We start from the raw sequence: 17,655 nt of genomic DNA on the forward strand, positions 1-17,655 counted from the left end.
ATATGAAATATTAAAATAGCATGTGTGCCAGGGCAGAGAGGGGGAAGGGAAGGCTGGGTCAGTGCAGGGGGGCTCCTTTGATATGAAAACACACTTTTCCCTCAAATGAAACCACGGATCTGTTAGCACAGGACAAGAGCCCCATTAAACACTGGAGGCAAAGATTTGAGCCCACAGGATGATTCTTTTCTTTATTTAATTTAATTATTAAGCCCTGCAATCTGCATTGTGTGGGACAGAAATCATCATTCCCCTCTGCAATAGAAAATATCAAGTTTCTCTGGAGCAAAACAAGTATTCCCTGCAAACCAGGTTATAAACAAAGTTGTAAATGCTGGCTCCTTGTCAGGCCAGCTCAATAATAACCAAATCCACCTGAAGAGGGAAAATACCTTGTTTAGATGCTGAGCACCCATTAGCTGATTGCCACAGAAATCCAGCAGTTTATAAAAGGATTTAACCCCTGAGGAGCTGTCAGGCTCCAGGGAGAGGCTGGCTGGCACAGCAGCAGGGTGGGCAGAGCAGGAGGACATCCTGGTGCACCCACATGGATCTCCTCTCCTCCTGGGCTGTGGCATTCCCTGTCTGCTTCCCTGGCTTTACAGGCTGGAGGATCGTGGTGTTGTGGAAACCAGTTCCTGCTCACCCTGGGTTTCCTTTCATCCTCTGTATCTACAAAGAAATCAACTCCATCAAATTTGGAGGGAGGTGATCTTTTAAGTCCCTTCTAACCCAAATCATTTCATGAAAATTAAGCTGTTTTCTTCTCGAACACCTGCTGGTCCCTGGTAGCCCCTCTCACTGTCCCCATCTCTACTTTTCCCCTCCTTGTTGTTTTTCCATGTCCTTTCCTCCCTGGCTGCCCCCCACCAGCCTGCACAGCCCAAAGCAGAAGCCCTGTCCCCAGCTGGCAGGGAGGACAGGAGCCAAGACAGGTAGGGTGATACAAAGTGAGACCTCCTGGAGACCCAACCCAATTCACCCAAGTGAATTCTCAGGAGCTGGAAGTCCTGCAAATCCCTGTTTCCTCATGAGCCATGAGTGGAAGATGATGGAATCACAGTCACAGAGTGGCTTGTTGGGGAGGGATTTAAATTTCATCCACTCCCACCCCTGCCATGGGCAGGGACACCTTCCACTGTCCCAGGTTGCTCCAAGCCCTGTCCAGCCTGGCCTTGGGCACTTCCAGGGATCCAGGGGCAGCCACAGCTTCCCTGGCAGCTTCTTTGTGCATCTGCAGTGAGCACCAAGCCCAGGAAATGGTGGCCCATCTCCAGCTTGGGACATCCTGGATGTCCCCAAGGCAAACATGGGTCTGCTATATCAGCTGGACAGGCACATCTTGGGAGATGTCATGATGTCAACACAAGATTTGCTCTTGATAGGATGAGAAGAAATAGTTTCCAGCTGAATCAGGGAAGGCTCAGGTTGGATTTTTTATTGTGTCTCTCCAGCCTTGGCACAGCTGCCAAGGCAGTGGTGGAGTCCCCATCCCTGGAGGGATTTAAAAGCCCTGTGGATGTGGCATTTGGGGACATGGTTTAAAGGTGGCTTGGGCAGTGCTGGGGGAGCAGCTGGACTCGGTGACCTCACTGTCCTTTTCCAAGCTAAACCTTTCCATGATTCCATGATTCTACAGTGGTTTCTCTTCTCTGCAGCATTTCCCAGGTGCCCAGTGATCCGTGTGAGCTGTTTCTGGGGAAGGTCCCCCGTGCTGAGGCACAATGACTTCAGTGCAGCTGCTCCATTCTGCCAGCTGCAATAAATTCCTTTGCTAGCACTGCTCGTCTGAATCGAATATAGTTTATTTCATTTTAAGAAGTCCTTTTTCTTTTTTTTTTTTTTCATTTCAGGAAAATGAATGTTAGAGCCAGATAAGAAACTATAGTCTGCTTTCAAGAAGGTTACAAGAAAACTGCATCTTGCATTACTAATCCTTTATCTTTCATGTTAACAAAAAGATTACTGACATATTTTTGAATGAAAGAAAATAAAATAGCAAACGCATCTAAAGAACTGTGTAACTTTCATGCAACACACAAATCGGTTGTTAAACGGGGCAAAAAAAAAGGAGGAGAATGAAGGGAAAATTCATAATACATTTCCCTTTGTAAAGTGAGCAAATCAACTTTCTATAATAAGAGAAAACTAGTGGAGGACTAGAAGATGCTCCTTTCATGAGCAGAAAACCATGCTATTTTTGCCAGAGGCTGGATTCAGGCAGCAGAGGAGGAAATCTCCCTTGCCCAGGTTTTCCAGGGAGAGGATCAGGAGATGCCAGCCCTGGCACAGCCATCCTGCTGTATCCCACAGCTCCTTCCAGCAACTCTGGCTCCAGAGAGCTGTGGATCTGCCCAAACTCAGAGGTGGGGGGACATGTCCCACCACAGGGACATGTCCAGGACAGACGGCCATCAAAGAGAGCCTGGATGGTGCCCAATGGAGCTCACAGCAACCCGGCCTAGTGGAAGGTGCTCCTGCCCATGGCACGTTAGAATGAGATGAGATTGAAGGTCCTTTCCAACCCAAAACGTTCTGGGATTCTATGATTCTGTGATCTCTGTCCCCCCTGCACCAAATCCACCCAGGAGGAGCTCTCTGGTGCTTCTCTCCCAATCCTAGCCCTGATCCTCAGCCCTGCTTCTCCAGAAGAAAACATCCCCCTGCCTTGGCACAGAGTGGTTCATTAGGAAACCCATAATTGAATTCCCTGACCATTCAGTTCTAAAACCCCTTTGATCGAGAATTAGTTAATTACATTGGGCCCGGTCTATTCCTTGTCACAAATTTTGCCCATGTCCCCCAGATATGCGGCGGCAGGATCTGCTCCGCATTGTGTCCTTTGAAACGCATTTAGGAGCCTTTGAAGCTCTCCCCCCTTAATGACGCATTGTTCGTTAATAAGTTGCCTGTAACGTTTCCCCATTAGGAAATAGCTGTCTGCGGCTCGCTTGGGCTTCAATGAGGAATAATAATCCAAATGTAATTGATAATGTTGGAGAATAAACGGGGAGAGGCGCTACCTGGGGAATGGGCTGGAGCGAGGCGCAGCGGGAGAGCGGGGTCCCCGCAGCCTCCCCGCCACCGCCCGACCTTGGGCGCGCTCGCCCCTCCAGAAAATCCGTTTGACTTTGAGACAGGGGCTCGATCAGGACTCAGGGAGCCTGATAAGAGTCGGGGAGATCACAGGTGGGGAGTCTGGGCAGCCGGCCCTGCCCCCAGCGCGCTGGCTCTCCGGGAAGGTGAGAGGAGATAAGGAGCATCTGGAAGGGAGGCAGGAGAGGAGGCAGATCGGGAGATAACGCTGAGATGGGCAGATCGCGCCGCGCTCTTCTCGGCAAGGACGGCCTTAATGAGGCGGGTGGGGGGCTCCGCAGAGGAAGGTGGGGACGACCCTTCCTTCTTCTCCTCTAAGACCACAGCCCAGTTGTGCTCTCTTCAAGCGGCAGCAGCTTAACAAAAAAGCCTACGCCAGACTCCGAAAAAAACATCCTTTTTTCCTGAGGTCGCACCCCACAGCAGCAGCACCGGGGAGCGGCTCTGCCCGAAAAACCCCCAGAGCTGCTTCCTGGGGTGTCAGGCCTTCCCAGGCATCCTGCCTGTTCCCAGCCACCTGCAGCTCCCAGCCACGGGGATTTGACCCTTCCTTTTGAAATAATTGTTGTTTTTCCACCCAAAAAAGACGAGGTGTCAAGCGGGAATCTGCCAGGAGTGACTGCCCCTGTGGCTCTGCAGATGCCCTGTCCCGGCTGTGAGGGCAGCTGTAGGATCGCGCTCCTGCCATGGAACACTTTCCTTGTTAAAAATCCTTGTGTGACTCCAAAGAGTTTGGACCAAAAAAAGCTTTAAAACCCTAGGGAGGTGACCTGGATATGTAGGAAATCCAGCTGGGAATATCTGCCTAGCCAGGCAGGAGCGTGCAGGGAGCAGGAACAGAGACCAGGAGAGGAGCTCCTGCCCAAGCTCTGTCCCAGCTGGTCCAGCAGCAGGAAGGTGGAAGGGAATGCCGTTCCCAGCTCTTCCCTGCTGCTTCCCCCCACAGCCAGCCGTGGTTTTCCCTCTGCAGGGAGGAAGGGAGCCCATGGCCACTGCCAGCCCTAGCCTAGCACACTCCTCCTGCCAGGGCTCAGGCAGAACCCACAGAAGGCTCCAGGCACGCGTGGAATTTGGTTTCCTAGAGAAACTGAGCTGGGTTCAGTCACACAATTAAGCAAGTGGAATATCATCGGGGCTGGGAATTCTCAGAGCCTTCCCTCCCGGCGTCATCCACTGGAGGTGCTAAGACACGCAGTGCTTTTCTTAAAAACTGACATCAAATCCAGAAAGTTTAAACAAAAGGGTTAAATATTTCCCTTTCCTTCTCCATCCAACCCCAAAGTGCTGAATTTAGGAGTTAGGAAAGCATCGGTTTGCTCTAACTCCTTACCAAAATAACCTTCAATTGATGTTTTGTTCCTTCAGCGCCCGCCCCCAGCCCTGCTCCCCGCACAGCGCTCCGGGCGCACGGACCCCGCTCTTGCACATCCCTCAGCCTGTACATCCTCCTGCACATCCCTCCTGCACATCCCTCCGCTTCCAGGTCGCACTGCCTCGGAATCTGCTCCTGCCGCACATCCCTCGCAAGGTCTCGTTTCTTCCATTTGCTTCTATTGCCCTCTGCTGGACTCTGGCAAAGGGAAGGATGGCGCCCTGGGAAGTGCCCTTTCTCTCTTTCCCTCCTCTCCTGCCTTCTCCTCTCCTTTTCCTCTGCAATTCTAGGGGATCTCAGAGCCCCATATGGGGTGTCAGCATCCCTCAGGGCCGTGCACACATCCTGGAGGGGCAGCTCCCTCCCATGGCACCACTCACACACTCACAGACACAGCCAGCCTGGCACCTCTGGGTGACAGGACATGTGTGACAGTGGCCAGACACTGATGGAGTCTCCAGAACATCTGTGTGTGTGACAGATACAAACCAGCTCCATCTCTCCCTGCCCAGATTTGGGCCAGACTTTCCCCATGATGTCTCAGGTTTTAGCTTTTATCTTTTCAGATTCTGTGCTGCTTTAGTGTGCAGTTCTGAGCTTCATATTAGGGGATGGTGAGCTCTCTGCACAGAGTAGGGAGACAAAACAATTCCTTCTCTAGCTTGGGATTAAGGACAAGTTATCCAAATGTCAGACCCAAGAAGCATAAACAATGATGGAATGAAGAGAGAAAAACAAGGACGGGACTGCATAACACCAAGCTATAATTGAACAAATAACCCCAATATGTAAATGGAGCAGAACTTATGAAAGTGAGAGACCCCATGAGCAGTCGTGCACTTTGTGACCATTTGGGTTCATCTGGGGTGTGGCCCTGGCTGGGCCCTTGTGCTGCATCCATTGAGGCCTTCTAATAAATCCCTGCTTTATTCTTTAACTGTGTCTAGCCTCTGTTCTAGGTCAGCCTTCTCAAGGCATCACCCACAGGCTCAGAGCAGGATGGAAGGAGCACCCTGAAACCAAAGTTCAGCCACGGCCAACAGGGAAGGCACAGGGTGAGTCACATATAAAACAGAGAAAAAAACAACACCTGGAAAGAGTTTTTGCCAAAACCAAAGTGGGGGCTGCAGTCATCTTCAGGCTGCCCAGGCAGGGGTTGAGGTGGAGGATGAATCCCTGATTCCCATAGAATCATGGAATTGTGAAATCACAGAAAGTCCCTTAAAAGCACCAATTGTTCTCCCAGCACTGCCAAGTCCAACCCTAAACCTAAAATCAAGAAACTTTAAACAAAAGAATTAAACATCTCCTCTTCTTTCTCCATCCATCACCAAACCCATTAATTTTGCAGTTTTGAAAACATTGTTTTTCTTTAACTCCTACCAAAGTGGCCTTGAATTGCTCTGTTTTGCCACATCTCTGTCCCTAAGTGCCACATCCACACACTTTTTGAGCCCTCCCAGGGAGGGGAAGGAAGGGACAGTGGCTCTCATCCAGGAGTGATCTTTGCTGGCAGAACAAAGATGCATCAAGGGGCTGACACCTTGAGACCAAGGAGCACCAGCAACACCAAGGGAAGACACACAAAGCCCTGAGGACCTCAGGAAGAAGAGGAAAAATGGGAGCCTGGGCTGGTTGTGGTGGCTGTGTCCCACTGTCAGGGCCTGGGAGCAGAGGGAGAGCAGAGCTGAGTTTGAGTGTCCCACTGGGGCTGTGCAGTAAATTCCTGGCCAGATCCCAGAGGTGTGCTGCTCCATCACAGTGACATCCATACCCCATGCTGGGCCACCAGCAGCCAGCTCAGGAAAGGAGCAAATTTGCAGCATTTAGAGGAATATTCTGTAGGCACAGAGTTTGTGGTGATGGGGGTGGGGCCAAGCCTCATCCCTAATGGGCTACAGCTGTGAGCAGCAGGTGAGCAGCACTGACAGCAATGAGCCATGGAGTGCCCAGGGGCACTGAGCAACCACCAAAGGGAGCAGAGGGCACACAGGTGCAGTGCATTAACAGGAGGGGATAAAAGGCTGGGCTAAGGAAGCAGAAGGGTAGCCCCTTGCAGCCTTCTGAACTGGTGAGGTGTTACTCTGTATGGGTGGAAGCCTTCTGATTGTGTGGTGATGCTCTCTGTGTGTCGTGCCTGTCTCTACTGCAACAACCTTCTTCATTTCCAAGCATATAATTTCTGTTCTCTGGCAAAATAACACCCCCTCAGCTTTTGTGTTTTTTTTGGCTGGACCCAAGATGGAAAAGGGAAGAAACTGGAGACCATTGGCCTTTGACAACTGGGGAGATTTCAGCAGCAGAAGTGCTGTGGGGGCAGATTGAGGCTCCCCTGTCTGCTTCCAGAGCTGGAGGGAAGAGATGGGCCAACAAGGACAGGTCAAGGAGCAGGAGAAAGGACCAGGATGTTCTGGAATCCACTGGGGATGACCAGCTCTGAGGGAGATGTTCTTTCCTCCTTCAACGCAGTGCCACCTCCCACCATTGGCTCATCCCATCCAGACCTGCTTTCCTCAGCAGCTGGAGAAAAATTTTGGAGGAGAGAGGCACAGGAAGGAAAAGAGGGAAAAATTACAAGAGGTCCTTGGGCACCAAGGGGATGGAAATAAAGGTGACTTCAAAATTTCCAAGCCAGCCGGTGCTAGGCAGGCTGAGGAGGAGGGACAGACAGACACCTGCCTGGAGGTCTTTGCTTCCAGAAGTCCTCACACACCCACTGGATTACGGATGATGGAGGAGAAGAATACCTTATACCAATTAATTCCCAAAGTGTAATTAACATCTGGGCCTGCTCCATGTGATCCCCAGCTGCTAATGAAGCATGGCACCGCTTTAATTCCTGCTACACCATGCCATCTTCTCATTAAATCCAGGAGCAGGTTCTATCACATTTCCCTTAGAGGGAAAAAGGGAAAGACAGAGAAATGGAGCAGGATTTGTTTCAATGAAATATGATAGATTTGAGTTTGCTGGATAAAGAAGTAGGGATGGGGGGAGGGCATGGAATGGGAAATTTTGTAGGTGTGTGCACGCTGGCATCTAGAAATTCTCTCTCCCCCTGACCTCCTTACACCCCATCCATCAGCCTGGGGTTGGCTTATTCCTAGCAGCAGAGCTTTGCTCGTGTCTAACAGGCCCACGGACACAATCTGCATGCCAATTACCAGAGCAGACCCCCTGATACTGGGGAATGGAAATTAGCTGTCAAGGAAAACCCGGCATCAGCACGGCTGGGCTCGCACTGCTGCGCTCCCCGCTCATCTCCACAGGCACCCTGCTCTGCTGTGGCAGGGGAAAAATGGAAAAAGTCATCTGGAATAGCAATAAAATAAAAACTACAGGTAAAAAAACCACCCAAGTAGCAGTTTATTGTTATTTGTGTCAGTTGCAAATGTTGAGGACAAAATGTTCACCCAAGGGCAAGAGCCTGTGTCACTGTGATATTTTATGAAAAATCCCTTTGCCGGGATTTCTTCTCCTGGCAAGATGAGAAGCCTCAGCTTCTCCATGTTTTGCTCCTCTGGAATGTGATTTGGAGAATTGTTTACCCAGCATATGAATTGTTTTAACTTAATGACCAATCCCAGTCCAGCTGTGTCAGCACTCTGGTCAGTCACGGGTTTTTATTATTCATTCTTTTATAGCCTCCTGAGGTATCCTTTCTCTTTCTTTAGTATAGTTTTAGTACTTTTTTTCTTTTAATATAATATAAAATAATAAATCAGCCTTCTGAGAACTTGGAGTCAAATTCTCATCTTTCACCTCATCCTGGGGACCCACAACACCACAACAAGCCTGGAGGTCAAGGAGAAGGAGGGAAGACTTGGGATAATTGGGTTTTAAAAGTGGGGAGATCAGCAGTGAAAGGGTAGGACATGGGAAAATGTTACCTTAAGAGCAAACCAGATCCAGGTCTGGTTCCTCCAATGCTCTGGGGTGGATGCATACCAGCAGCAGCAGAGCTGAAGCATCCCAAACCCATCCAGTGCAGGGCATGTGCGATGGGGATGGGGGACTTTCCCCAAAATCAGGGTGGGAGGTGGCTAGAAATGCACTGGGTGGAGCTCCTACCTGCAGATTTTCCATCCTCAACAGGGACAGCAAAAAAAACAGGAGCCAGGATGTGCTAAAGCTGCTGCTCTTGGAGAGCTTTGCTAGGGGGAAAAGGGGAGCTGGAGCTGAGGGTTGGTCCTGGAGAAATATTATGGGGAAAAATAGAGTGAAACCCAACTGTCCTGCTGATCTATGATGGGGAGGAGGGATGGAAGTGGGTGAAGATGCATCACAGTTTGCAGGGAAAGGCTGGAAAGGGGCAGGGTGCTAAGGGAGGGGATGACAGCAGGGAGAGGAAGAAGAGGGGAAGGCAACTCTTCAGCTGATCTTTGTGCTGGGGGAAGCCCAGGGGGCTGGACTTGGCAGCTCCTTCCCATTCCCCACCAGCAGCAGCTTTCCCAGGAGATGACAGCCCTGTGCCTTAACGAGCATCCCTTCCCCTGGCTCCCTGCTCCATAATAACCTCATACAGCAGGGGGAAGAGACTGCAGAGCATGGCAGGGAGGGTTCTGCTTCCACCTCCAGCCTCATTGTCCCAAAGCCCCTCAGCTCCATGTGCAAACAGGCTACAACTCCCTGGGGTTCCCAGGGGAAGAGTGCCCAGCCATCAGTTATTCCTGCCCGGGAGGCTGTGCCTGGGACCTGCCTCTCCTCTGGCAGCACCGGGCAAAATGGGATGTTCCTGGCAGCAAACTGGGCTAACTGGGAGCTCCCTGTACTCCCTGCACATCTCAGGTGTCCAGGGAGCTCTTCCTGCCTTCAGCAGCCATCTCCCAGAGGCACTCACGGCCTCTATCCCACACCCAGCCTGCTCTCCTGCTTCCAGCTCCTGGCTCCATGCAGTGCCCAGCCCCAGTTTAAGCAGCTGAATCCCTTGGCTCACACCTCCAGGGGACATCCTGTACCTGACATGCTGACAGTGTCCCCAGCATTCCCCATTGAGGTTATGGCTGTCCCCCTTCTGCTCCATCTGGGATCTCCATTTTTTCCCAGTCACCCCGTGCATCACAAGAAGCACAAACCCATCCAGTACCAGGACAGCAGCTGCCTGCTCAGGGTGTCCAGGAGGACACATGGCTGTGACAAAAACCTCCTCCCTTCTCCCAAACCACCATGGACCAACAACAGAGCAGGCAGGGACTCCACAGGGACACGACAGAGCGAGCCACCCACAGCCACCACGGAAAACTGGAACCCAGGGATGTGTGATGCCACTGCTCCACCGGGATGGCCAAATGTTGGAGCACAAACTCCAGCTTGGGGATGGCTTTTTCCTAGAGGAACAGTGGGACAGAGGGCAGGGGATGGGGAAGGGGGTGACAATTAGGCAGGGAAGGCTCTGCTCTACCCCAGCTCCCCCGGGATCAGAAGGGCAGGGGATGGGGAAGGGGGTGACAATCAGGCAGAGAAGGCTGCGCTCCACCCCAGCTCCCCCGAGGCAGGACATGTCGCACGCAAATCCCGGGAATAAGGAGGACAGGGCGGAGCTGAGAGACTCAGTTGCTTTATTGGGGGGGTGTGGCAGCCCTCCACGGGGCTGGCTCACTCGGAGATGCTGCGGAAGGACTGGACGGCGGGGCTGGCCGCGCCCCACTCCACGGGCTTGCGGTACTCCCCCTTGGGCAGCACGTACTGCCGGCCCCGGTAGTTGGGATGCTCGTAGAACACCCAGACGCCCTCCAGCACCCTGCAGGCGTGCACCTCACGCATGTGCCACTCCTCCATGATAGAGGGGCAGTCTTCGGTGGCTTCGAACATCTGCCCGCCAAAATCTCCCTTCTCAAACACCTGGATGTGGCCTCGGCCTCCGCTTGGCTAGAAAAAAAAAAAAAAGGGGGGGGGGAGGGGTGGGGAGAGAGAAAATTATAGAATCTTGGAAAGGTTTGGGTTGGAAGGGATTTAAAGGTGATCCAGTCCTACCTCCCTGCAGTAGGTAGGCACACCTCCCACTATCCCAGGTTCCTCCAAGCCCCCTCCAACCTGGCCTTGGACACTTCAGGGGTGGGGCAGCCACAGCTGCTCTGGGGGACTTCATTGGCAACCAGAGCATCGGATGGAGGCACTGACACATTCCAGCTCTGACATGGGGGCAGAGTTGGGCACAGCCAGAGTCAAATCAGGTACCAACCACCCCCAGCACACTAGGACACGGCTGAAATCTCACCTCAGCCTCCAAAAGCACAGGGAGAAGCAGCTAGGGTAAATTTTAACAGAGCCTCACGCACAGAACAGGGATAAGCTTGAGTCAGCGGTGCCGGTCTCGCTATCCCGGGCAGCCTTGAATCCCTCAGTGCCCCTCGTGAGCATCAGCGAGCCAGACCCCCTCCAGTCCCCTCTCCTCCGGGCGGAGAGGAGTTTAATGAGCTGCTGACCCCGGCGGGGCCGTGCTGCTGCGGAGGCAGCGCTGGTTCCCACCGGGATTGGAAGCGCTCCTTGCCCGAAGGCACCGCGGCAGCGCCGGATCTGCAGCTGCCAGGACACCTCTTCCCCCGCCTCCCCAGCCCTCCCCAGCCGAGCTCTGCGGGGTCTCGGGGTCTCCGCAGGGCAGGGGAAAGCCAGGACCAGGTGGATATGCAGGATAAGGCTCCCACATTTCATCCTGGTGGAGGAAGCTGTGCCGCTCTTACATCTCACACATATTTTGGCTCCATGTCTTAAGCCAAGCCAGTGCTCTGAACGGGCTGGAAACTGTGCTTGCCCCATGAAAAGGGATTTAGACCCAGCTCAAAGCCAGAACAGGCTCAGAGGGGCGTTAGACTCCCAGGCAGAAAAGCAGAACCCGTTCTCAGTTGTGAGATCTGCTCCATGCAGTGGAAATTCACAGCCTTGCTCCAAGTCAGACCCATGGATCACCAGAGTCTGCCCCACTACTGGAAAACCTCAGCAGCACCACCACCAATCCACACTTCATCCACAGTTTTAAAGGATGCTCCTCCCCATAGGCTTCCCAAAAGGATCATTCCCTCTGTTCCTTTCTCCCATCATCAGTTAGGAGGGGATGAGCACATATCCTGTGCCCTCCTCACACCAGGAGGCACCAGGCTGCTCCAAGCATGGCCAAGGAGGGCTCCAGGAATCCCTCCTGTTTCTGGGCACTCCAAGGCTGCCTGTGGGCTTGGTCTCCACACCCAGAAGGGTTTGGTCACACGGATTCAGTTCCCTGTATCAGGAGGGAGTCCTGACTTGCTGGAGAGGAAACTTCCCCTCATTCCAAATGTTCCTGCAAAACCTTCATTCCACTGTTACAGGCCTTGAGCCTGTTGGGTCGGTTACACATGAGGGAAAAGGCGAGAGGCAAACTTTGGAGCAGCCTGCCTGGACACTGAAATCCCTAAAGGAACATGCTGATGAAACTACCTATGGAAACTCACCCACACTCAAAGGGATCTGTGTCACGGACATATTTTATGAAAAATTCTTTTGCTAGGATTTTTTCTCCTGAGAAGCTGTGAGGCCTCAGAAACAAAAGGTAAACAATAATTATTTGCTGCTGGGGAATGCAACAGGTGCAGCTTTGATTGGTCTCATGTGGTTGTTTTTAATTAATGGCCAATCCCAATCCAGCTGTCTCAGACTCTCTGGTCAGTCACAAGATATTATTATCATTCCATTCCTTTCCTTTCAAGCCTTCTGATGAAATCCTTTCTTCTTTTAGTATAGTTTTAATATAATATATATGTAATAAAATAATAAATCAGCCTTCTGGAACATGGAGTCAAGATTCTCCTCTCTTCCCTTGTCCTGGGACCCCTGTGAACACCACCACAAATCTGCCCTTTCTCACTGCAATCCAGACTGGGAGACATTCACCTTCTCCCCACACCAAACACCTTGCTACTCCCAGAGCAGGACCGTGGGAGCAAACCCCTGCAGCCACCCCCGTGTGTGCCTCCCCAGGAAGATGAACACCACCTTCCCCCACGTGAAACCCTCCCACCATGGGATAGCTGGCAGCATCCCCTGGCAAGGGGTGACACCTACGATCTGGATGTACTTGCAGGAGCCCAGGCGGTCGTTGAGGCCCATCCAGTGGTGGTAGTCAGGGTACTCCCCGTGGCTCAGCACATACATGTTCCCAGCATAGTTGGGCCTCTCGTAGGCCACCCAGGTGCCTCCATCCACACGGATGGAGTTGCAGCGGCTCAGGTAGGTGTGGAAATCGGGGCAGTCGCTGTCGCACTCGTAGTAACGGCCCAGGAAGTTCTTGTCTTCATAGAAGGTGACCTGAAACGAGCAGATGGGGCAGAGAGGGGAGGTTCCTCATCCAGAACATCTCCATATTCCAGCCACATCATGGCAGGAAATATCTGAAAGAAGAGCCCTCGAGTGTGGCATTCACGTTCTCTGAAAAAATCCCTTCGGCCAGGATTTTTCTCCTGGGACGCTGAGAAGCCTCAGAGAAAAAGAAAACAATTCTTATCTCATTTGATCCTCCTGTGTTTCACTCATCTGGAATGTATTTGGAGATTGTTTACCCACAGGTGATTGTTTCATTGGATTCTGGTGAGTTGTTTTCACTTATTGGCCAATCAGTGCTAAACTGTGTCGAGACTCTGTAAAGAGTCACAAGTTTTCAAAAACTCATTCACTGTCAGTGTTTCAACACAAATCCAGGATAACTCTCTCACTTTTTATTTTTAATCATTTGTTTTGTGCTAAAAATTAAACTAGCCAGAGTTTTACTGGAGCTGGTTGGTCAGCGTGTCCCACCAGCCTGACCAAGGGATCTGGGGAGTCAGACTGATCATGCCAGAGGATTCATGCTCTTGATTTTGTGGCCTGTTACTGGACATTTATTAGGATAATGCTATTTTCCTCTTAATTCCAAGGACTGATTTGCCATCACAAAGCAGCTGGTGCACACGAAACCACCCATCCCCTAATATCCTGAGGAAGCTCTTCCCACCTTCAGTTGAGAGCTGGGAATCACTCCGACCTTTCCAGCAGTGAATGAGGGCTGTGAAAGGAGAGCACTGAAATGCCCAGCTCCTGTTTTCCCACTCTTGGTCAGTTAACCACACTGGCCAGGTCTTCCTGGCCACAGCCCACTGCCTTTTCCAGATCCTGCTTTTGGATCATTGTCCCTAAAGGTATCACCCAAAAAATCTGCCAGCCTGACCCAATGGCAACACTCAAAGCTCTGCTTGCTGTGTTTTGCAGTCATGCATCACCAGTCACCCTCTTCTTAAAGCCAGTGGTCAAGAAAGCCACAGCACCCCTGGAAAACCCTCTGCAGGGATTAATTTATTCCCAGTGTAGCATTATCCTCTGCTGGGATGGCTGATCCCTCTCTCCAACGTCTGTCCCCAAGCTCTGATCCTGTCCCACTCCTGTCCAACATGCTTGATGATGAACTCCACCCAGTGTGGATCTGCTTTCTGGGCAGAGGGAACCTGGAAGAGTTCAAGGCCAGCTTGGATGGGACTTGCAGCAACCTGAGATGGTGGAAGGTGTCCCTGCCCATGGAGGGGAGTGGAACTGGATGGGCTTTAAGGTCCTTTCCAATTGAAACCATTCTGGGATTCAGTGATGTTCCCTCCCCACCCAGCCTAACACAACCAAACTGGAGCCTGATGTTTCCAGGGGGGGGATTTTCTCTGTATTTATAAAATCCCAAAGCCAAAGAAATCCAAAGGCACATTAAGCACATGGCTGTTCCTACAAAACTGTGTCCAACCTGCTCCTTGGTTTAATTTCAGAATTTAAGGGATCCTCCCCACCCGTTCTCCAGCACAGCCCTTCAGACACATCCTCAGCTCCTTTCAGACCTTTGCTTCCCAGCTTTCCTGCATGGATTCAGGCACCAACAGAGCAGGTTGATGTTTTCACTCATGGAGTAATTACAGATTCCAATTCCAGATTTGCAGCTTTGTTTCTGCCCCTCTCACTCACAGGGAAATCACTTTCCTTCAGCCAAACCCTGCAGGAGCTCTGCTCCCAGCACTCCCTTGTTAACCTCTCTGTGCCCAAACCTTGCCTTTTGGGGGTTACTAGGCACATACCACATTTGCCAGGGCAGATCTTCCTTGCAGGAATGTAAAACATTCACTTTGGTCGTGTCACCTGAGTTATCACATATTTCTATTCAACAGTAGCTTAACTAGAAGGAAACTCACAAAAAAAATCCAGCAGTGCCTCCTCTGTCAGCAGAGATCCCTTTCCAGGGCAGATCACTCACGGTGCTGTGAGAAATTGTGTTTAATTCCCTACTTTACCCTTTTCTTCTCTCTGGAATATGCTAAACAAGAGCACAGCAGAGAGAACTAGGAGATAACTCCTCCTGGCCATCTTGCTGCCCCCCAGTAGTACATATTCCATTAATTCCCCATGGCACACTCCGAGGGGACACAGCTTTTGGCAGGGGAAAGGCAGAATGAGTTCAAGGCTTTCCAAGCTGACAGGAGACTCAAGGGTGGAGTAGTTGCAGATCCCCAGCACCTTTTTTAGGTTTAGGTACAGAAAGGATCACCCCGGGATCCAGGCTCCACCAGCACTCCCTCCTCAGCTTCCCAGCCCAACAGCCTGAGAGCCACAGAGCCAAAGGACACGGAAAAGCCAGGACCAGATCTCCTGTGGCATTGCCCAGTGCCTCCAAACCCACTGTGCTTCCAAAGCCCCTTGGGTCTCACAGCCTCCACAGGCTGAAAGGAATCCAGCCCAAAAGCTAAACTCAGATGAAGCTCTTCCTGCAGCCTCCTAACAGGGTTTGGCATTCCACAGGGGATGCTGGCCCAAGTCTTCGCCCTCCTTTCCTTTCCCAGCTGTTTCTCCCTGCCCAGTCCCAGACTCAGTACAACTTCTGTGGGATCACCCAGCTTAGCTCTGCTAAACCCAAGCCTGAGGTGCTGGATCCCCACCTGAGATGTCACTACAGCTGAAGCTGAGCTTCCCAACCTACCTCCTTCTGTGATTTCAGTTCATCCCTGCCGAGTGCACTGAATCCCAAGGCTGGTGTGCACCCCTCAGGGAACACTGTTCTCTCCAGTGCTATGGCCATCCATGGAGCCTTTCTGTCCCAGCATACCCTCTGTTCCACCATGGAAAAGGGATGTGGCAGCTCTGCTAGTGCTGGCAGTCAGGCTCTCTCCAAGGGAGCCTTCCATGAGACCTCGCTCTGCAAGCGCAGTGATTCCCGGCTGGCACAGCCCCTCCACCCCAGTTCACAAGGCATCAGACCCTGCTGATTTAGAACCATTCCAAAATGCTCTCACCAGTCACTGCGCTTGACTCCATCCTCTGGCAGAGCCACACCTAGAGGAACCATCCAAAATCTGGGAAAATACTTGGGAGGGCTCAGCTCCAGCTTCCCTCCATGTTAGGAGGGATTTCAAGCATCTCCCCCTGCCCACACACTGACAGAGGGGGAAGCTGTCAGCAGAACAAAAAAAAAAGTTTCTCCAAAATTCATCCCTGCAAAATTCTGCACTTTTAGCCAAAATTATGAATATACACTGCAAACAAACTTACCTTGGTTCCAGCTCTGGACATTTTCCGTTCCAGCCAAGCTCCCGTGTGCTGGAGGAACGTCAGCAGCTGTTACAAACAGCCAGGATCCGAGGTGCCCTTTTTATAACGGGCTTGTTTTAAACCAGACAGCCGCTTTGTCATGAGAATGGGATCCAAAAATTGAGTCAGTGATTCTGAGGCTATAGCCGATTTCCAGAAAAGCAAACAGGATTATGGAATAAAGGATGGCTTCACCATCCTCCCTTTGTTACCATTTGCTGAGTCAGAACACCAAAACTCTGCCAAATGCACTCAAAACACGCAGCCCCCTGCCAAGGACAGGTGGTAGTTTGGCAGCTTCCTCCCTTCCAAGCTTGTTAAACAAGAAGGAATCCTCACTGGCTCTTAGAGACCCACCCTATTTGTAAGGAGGGCACATGGTATTCATCAGGGAATGTTCTGGTGCAGTGAAGGATGCAGTTAAGGAATGACAAACAAGTGCTCCGAGCAGACATCAGAGGGTTGCAAAGACCAGCTCTGCATTGAAAGCTCTCAAAGAGGCTGCAGATTTTCCTGGGACACCTTCAGCTGGAGCCACACCGCTCCAAATACCTCCTGACACAGAGGGAAAGAAGGATGTGTGGCCACCTCCCCACTCCCCACAAAGTGAGTGATTTCACACATCAAACGATGCTCAGATTTCTGGTTGTCTCTTCAAGTGTCACAAATTCAACCCCAACTCTCAGCCCAGCACCTGAGGTTGGAGCAGAGGAGTTTTCTCTTCGGCCACACTTGGGCCCTGGGAGCGGGGAGGCCGAGGATCACTGGCTTCCACAGCCACCCCCCCGCCAGTGCATTATGAAAAACCACCTCTGCAGCTATTCAGTGCCCCAGCCCAAAGGCTTAGTGAGACAAAGGGACACGAATTTGGCACAGCAGCGCCCGAAACACACAGCCCCTCTTTCAAATCTGTCAGGACAAGCACTCTCGCAACAGCAGCTCTGTAAATGCAGGCAGATGGGAGAGCCTGGGGCACACACAATCAGCAGCTGCTCCCCTTCCCATTTTAGGAGCCTTGAATCACCCAGAGCTGTTGCTCTCACTGAGGCCACTTGGATTGATTTTGTTTTTAACTCCTGAAGATCACAGTTCATGCACAAGCTGGGTTCTGATCAGCATGTTCACAACTCAAAGCTGTGGTTACTTCACATATCCCTCCTTTAGAGGTTGGTTAAATACAATAAACTCATCTTAGATAAATAGAAAAAATATAATAAACTCAGCTCACCTGCCTGCCCAGGAGTCAAGGGAGACCTTCAGAGGAATTCTGGGGCTGTGCACTCGAGAGCACCGTGCCTTCCCCTCACTCTCAGCTTGGAGAGCTCTTCCCAAGGCACCACCAGCTGCTGCCTCCACTCACCCATGCAATGCCTTTGCCTATTTTCCAAGCTTATTTAAGTGCTCAGCTACGAGCACATCTCCCCAAAACACATCCCACCAGCACATGAGAATGGTGCTTATTCAAGCTGATAATCTTTATGAAAATTATGAGAGATAGGAATAGGGCTTGTATCAAAACTTTGTGCCAGGGCAGCCTCCAGCTGCATGGCTGAAGTTTACAGGAGTTTTGCTTTCAGCCTGGCAGGACTTATATCAGTTTTTTGCCCCACTTTCCCCATAAATTAGCA

The 17,655-nt window shown here is 51.5% G+C and overlaps 1 protein-coding gene across 2 annotated transcripts; it reads right to left on the bottom strand.

Moving 5' to 3' along the window:
- Window positions 1–10,063: 10,063 nt before the first annotated feature.
- Window positions 10,064–17,646, bottom strand: CRYGS (crystallin gamma S). Of its 2 annotated transcripts, none has more exons than XM_030227223.2 (3): window positions 17,638–17,646; window positions 12,499–12,745; window positions 10,064–10,326 (listed from the first exon to the last, which is right to left on the bottom strand). In XM_030227223.2, the coding sequence occupies exons 1-3, from the start codon at window positions 17,644–17,646 to the stop codon at window positions 10,064–10,066; spliced, it is 519 nt and encodes a 172-aa protein (XP_030083083.1). The 2 variants fall into 2 exon arrangements, with proteins under 2 accessions (XP_030083083.1, XP_018768698.2); XM_018913153.3 differs by lacking the exon at window positions 17,638–17,646 and adding an exon at window positions 15,989–16,009 and having other exon boundaries at window positions 10,064–10,336; window positions 12,503–12,745.
- Window positions 17,647–17,655: the final 9 nt, after the last annotated feature.

The sequence above is a fragment of the Serinus canaria genome, chromosome 9 (genome assembly GCF_022539315.1).
Source record: "Serinus canaria isolate serCan28SL12 chromosome 9, serCan2020, whole genome shotgun sequence".
In the NCBI taxonomy this organism is placed as follows: Eukaryota; Metazoa; Chordata; class Aves; order Passeriformes; family Fringillidae; genus Serinus; species Serinus canaria.

Bases quoted from the DNA above. Each gene is read 5' to 3' on its own strand.
- CRYGS (XM_018913153.3), bottom strand. From the start codon at position 16,009: ATGTCCAGAGCTGGAACCAAG. The intron at 12,746-15,988 runs GTAAGTTTGTTT...TGCTCGTTTCAG, and splicing joins TGTCCAGAGCTGGAACCAAG to GTCACCTTCTATGAAGACAA. The intron at 10,337-12,502 runs GTAGGTGTCACC...TTTTTTTTCTAG, and splicing joins CCTGCAAGTACATCCAGATC to CCAAGCGGAGGCCGAGGCCA.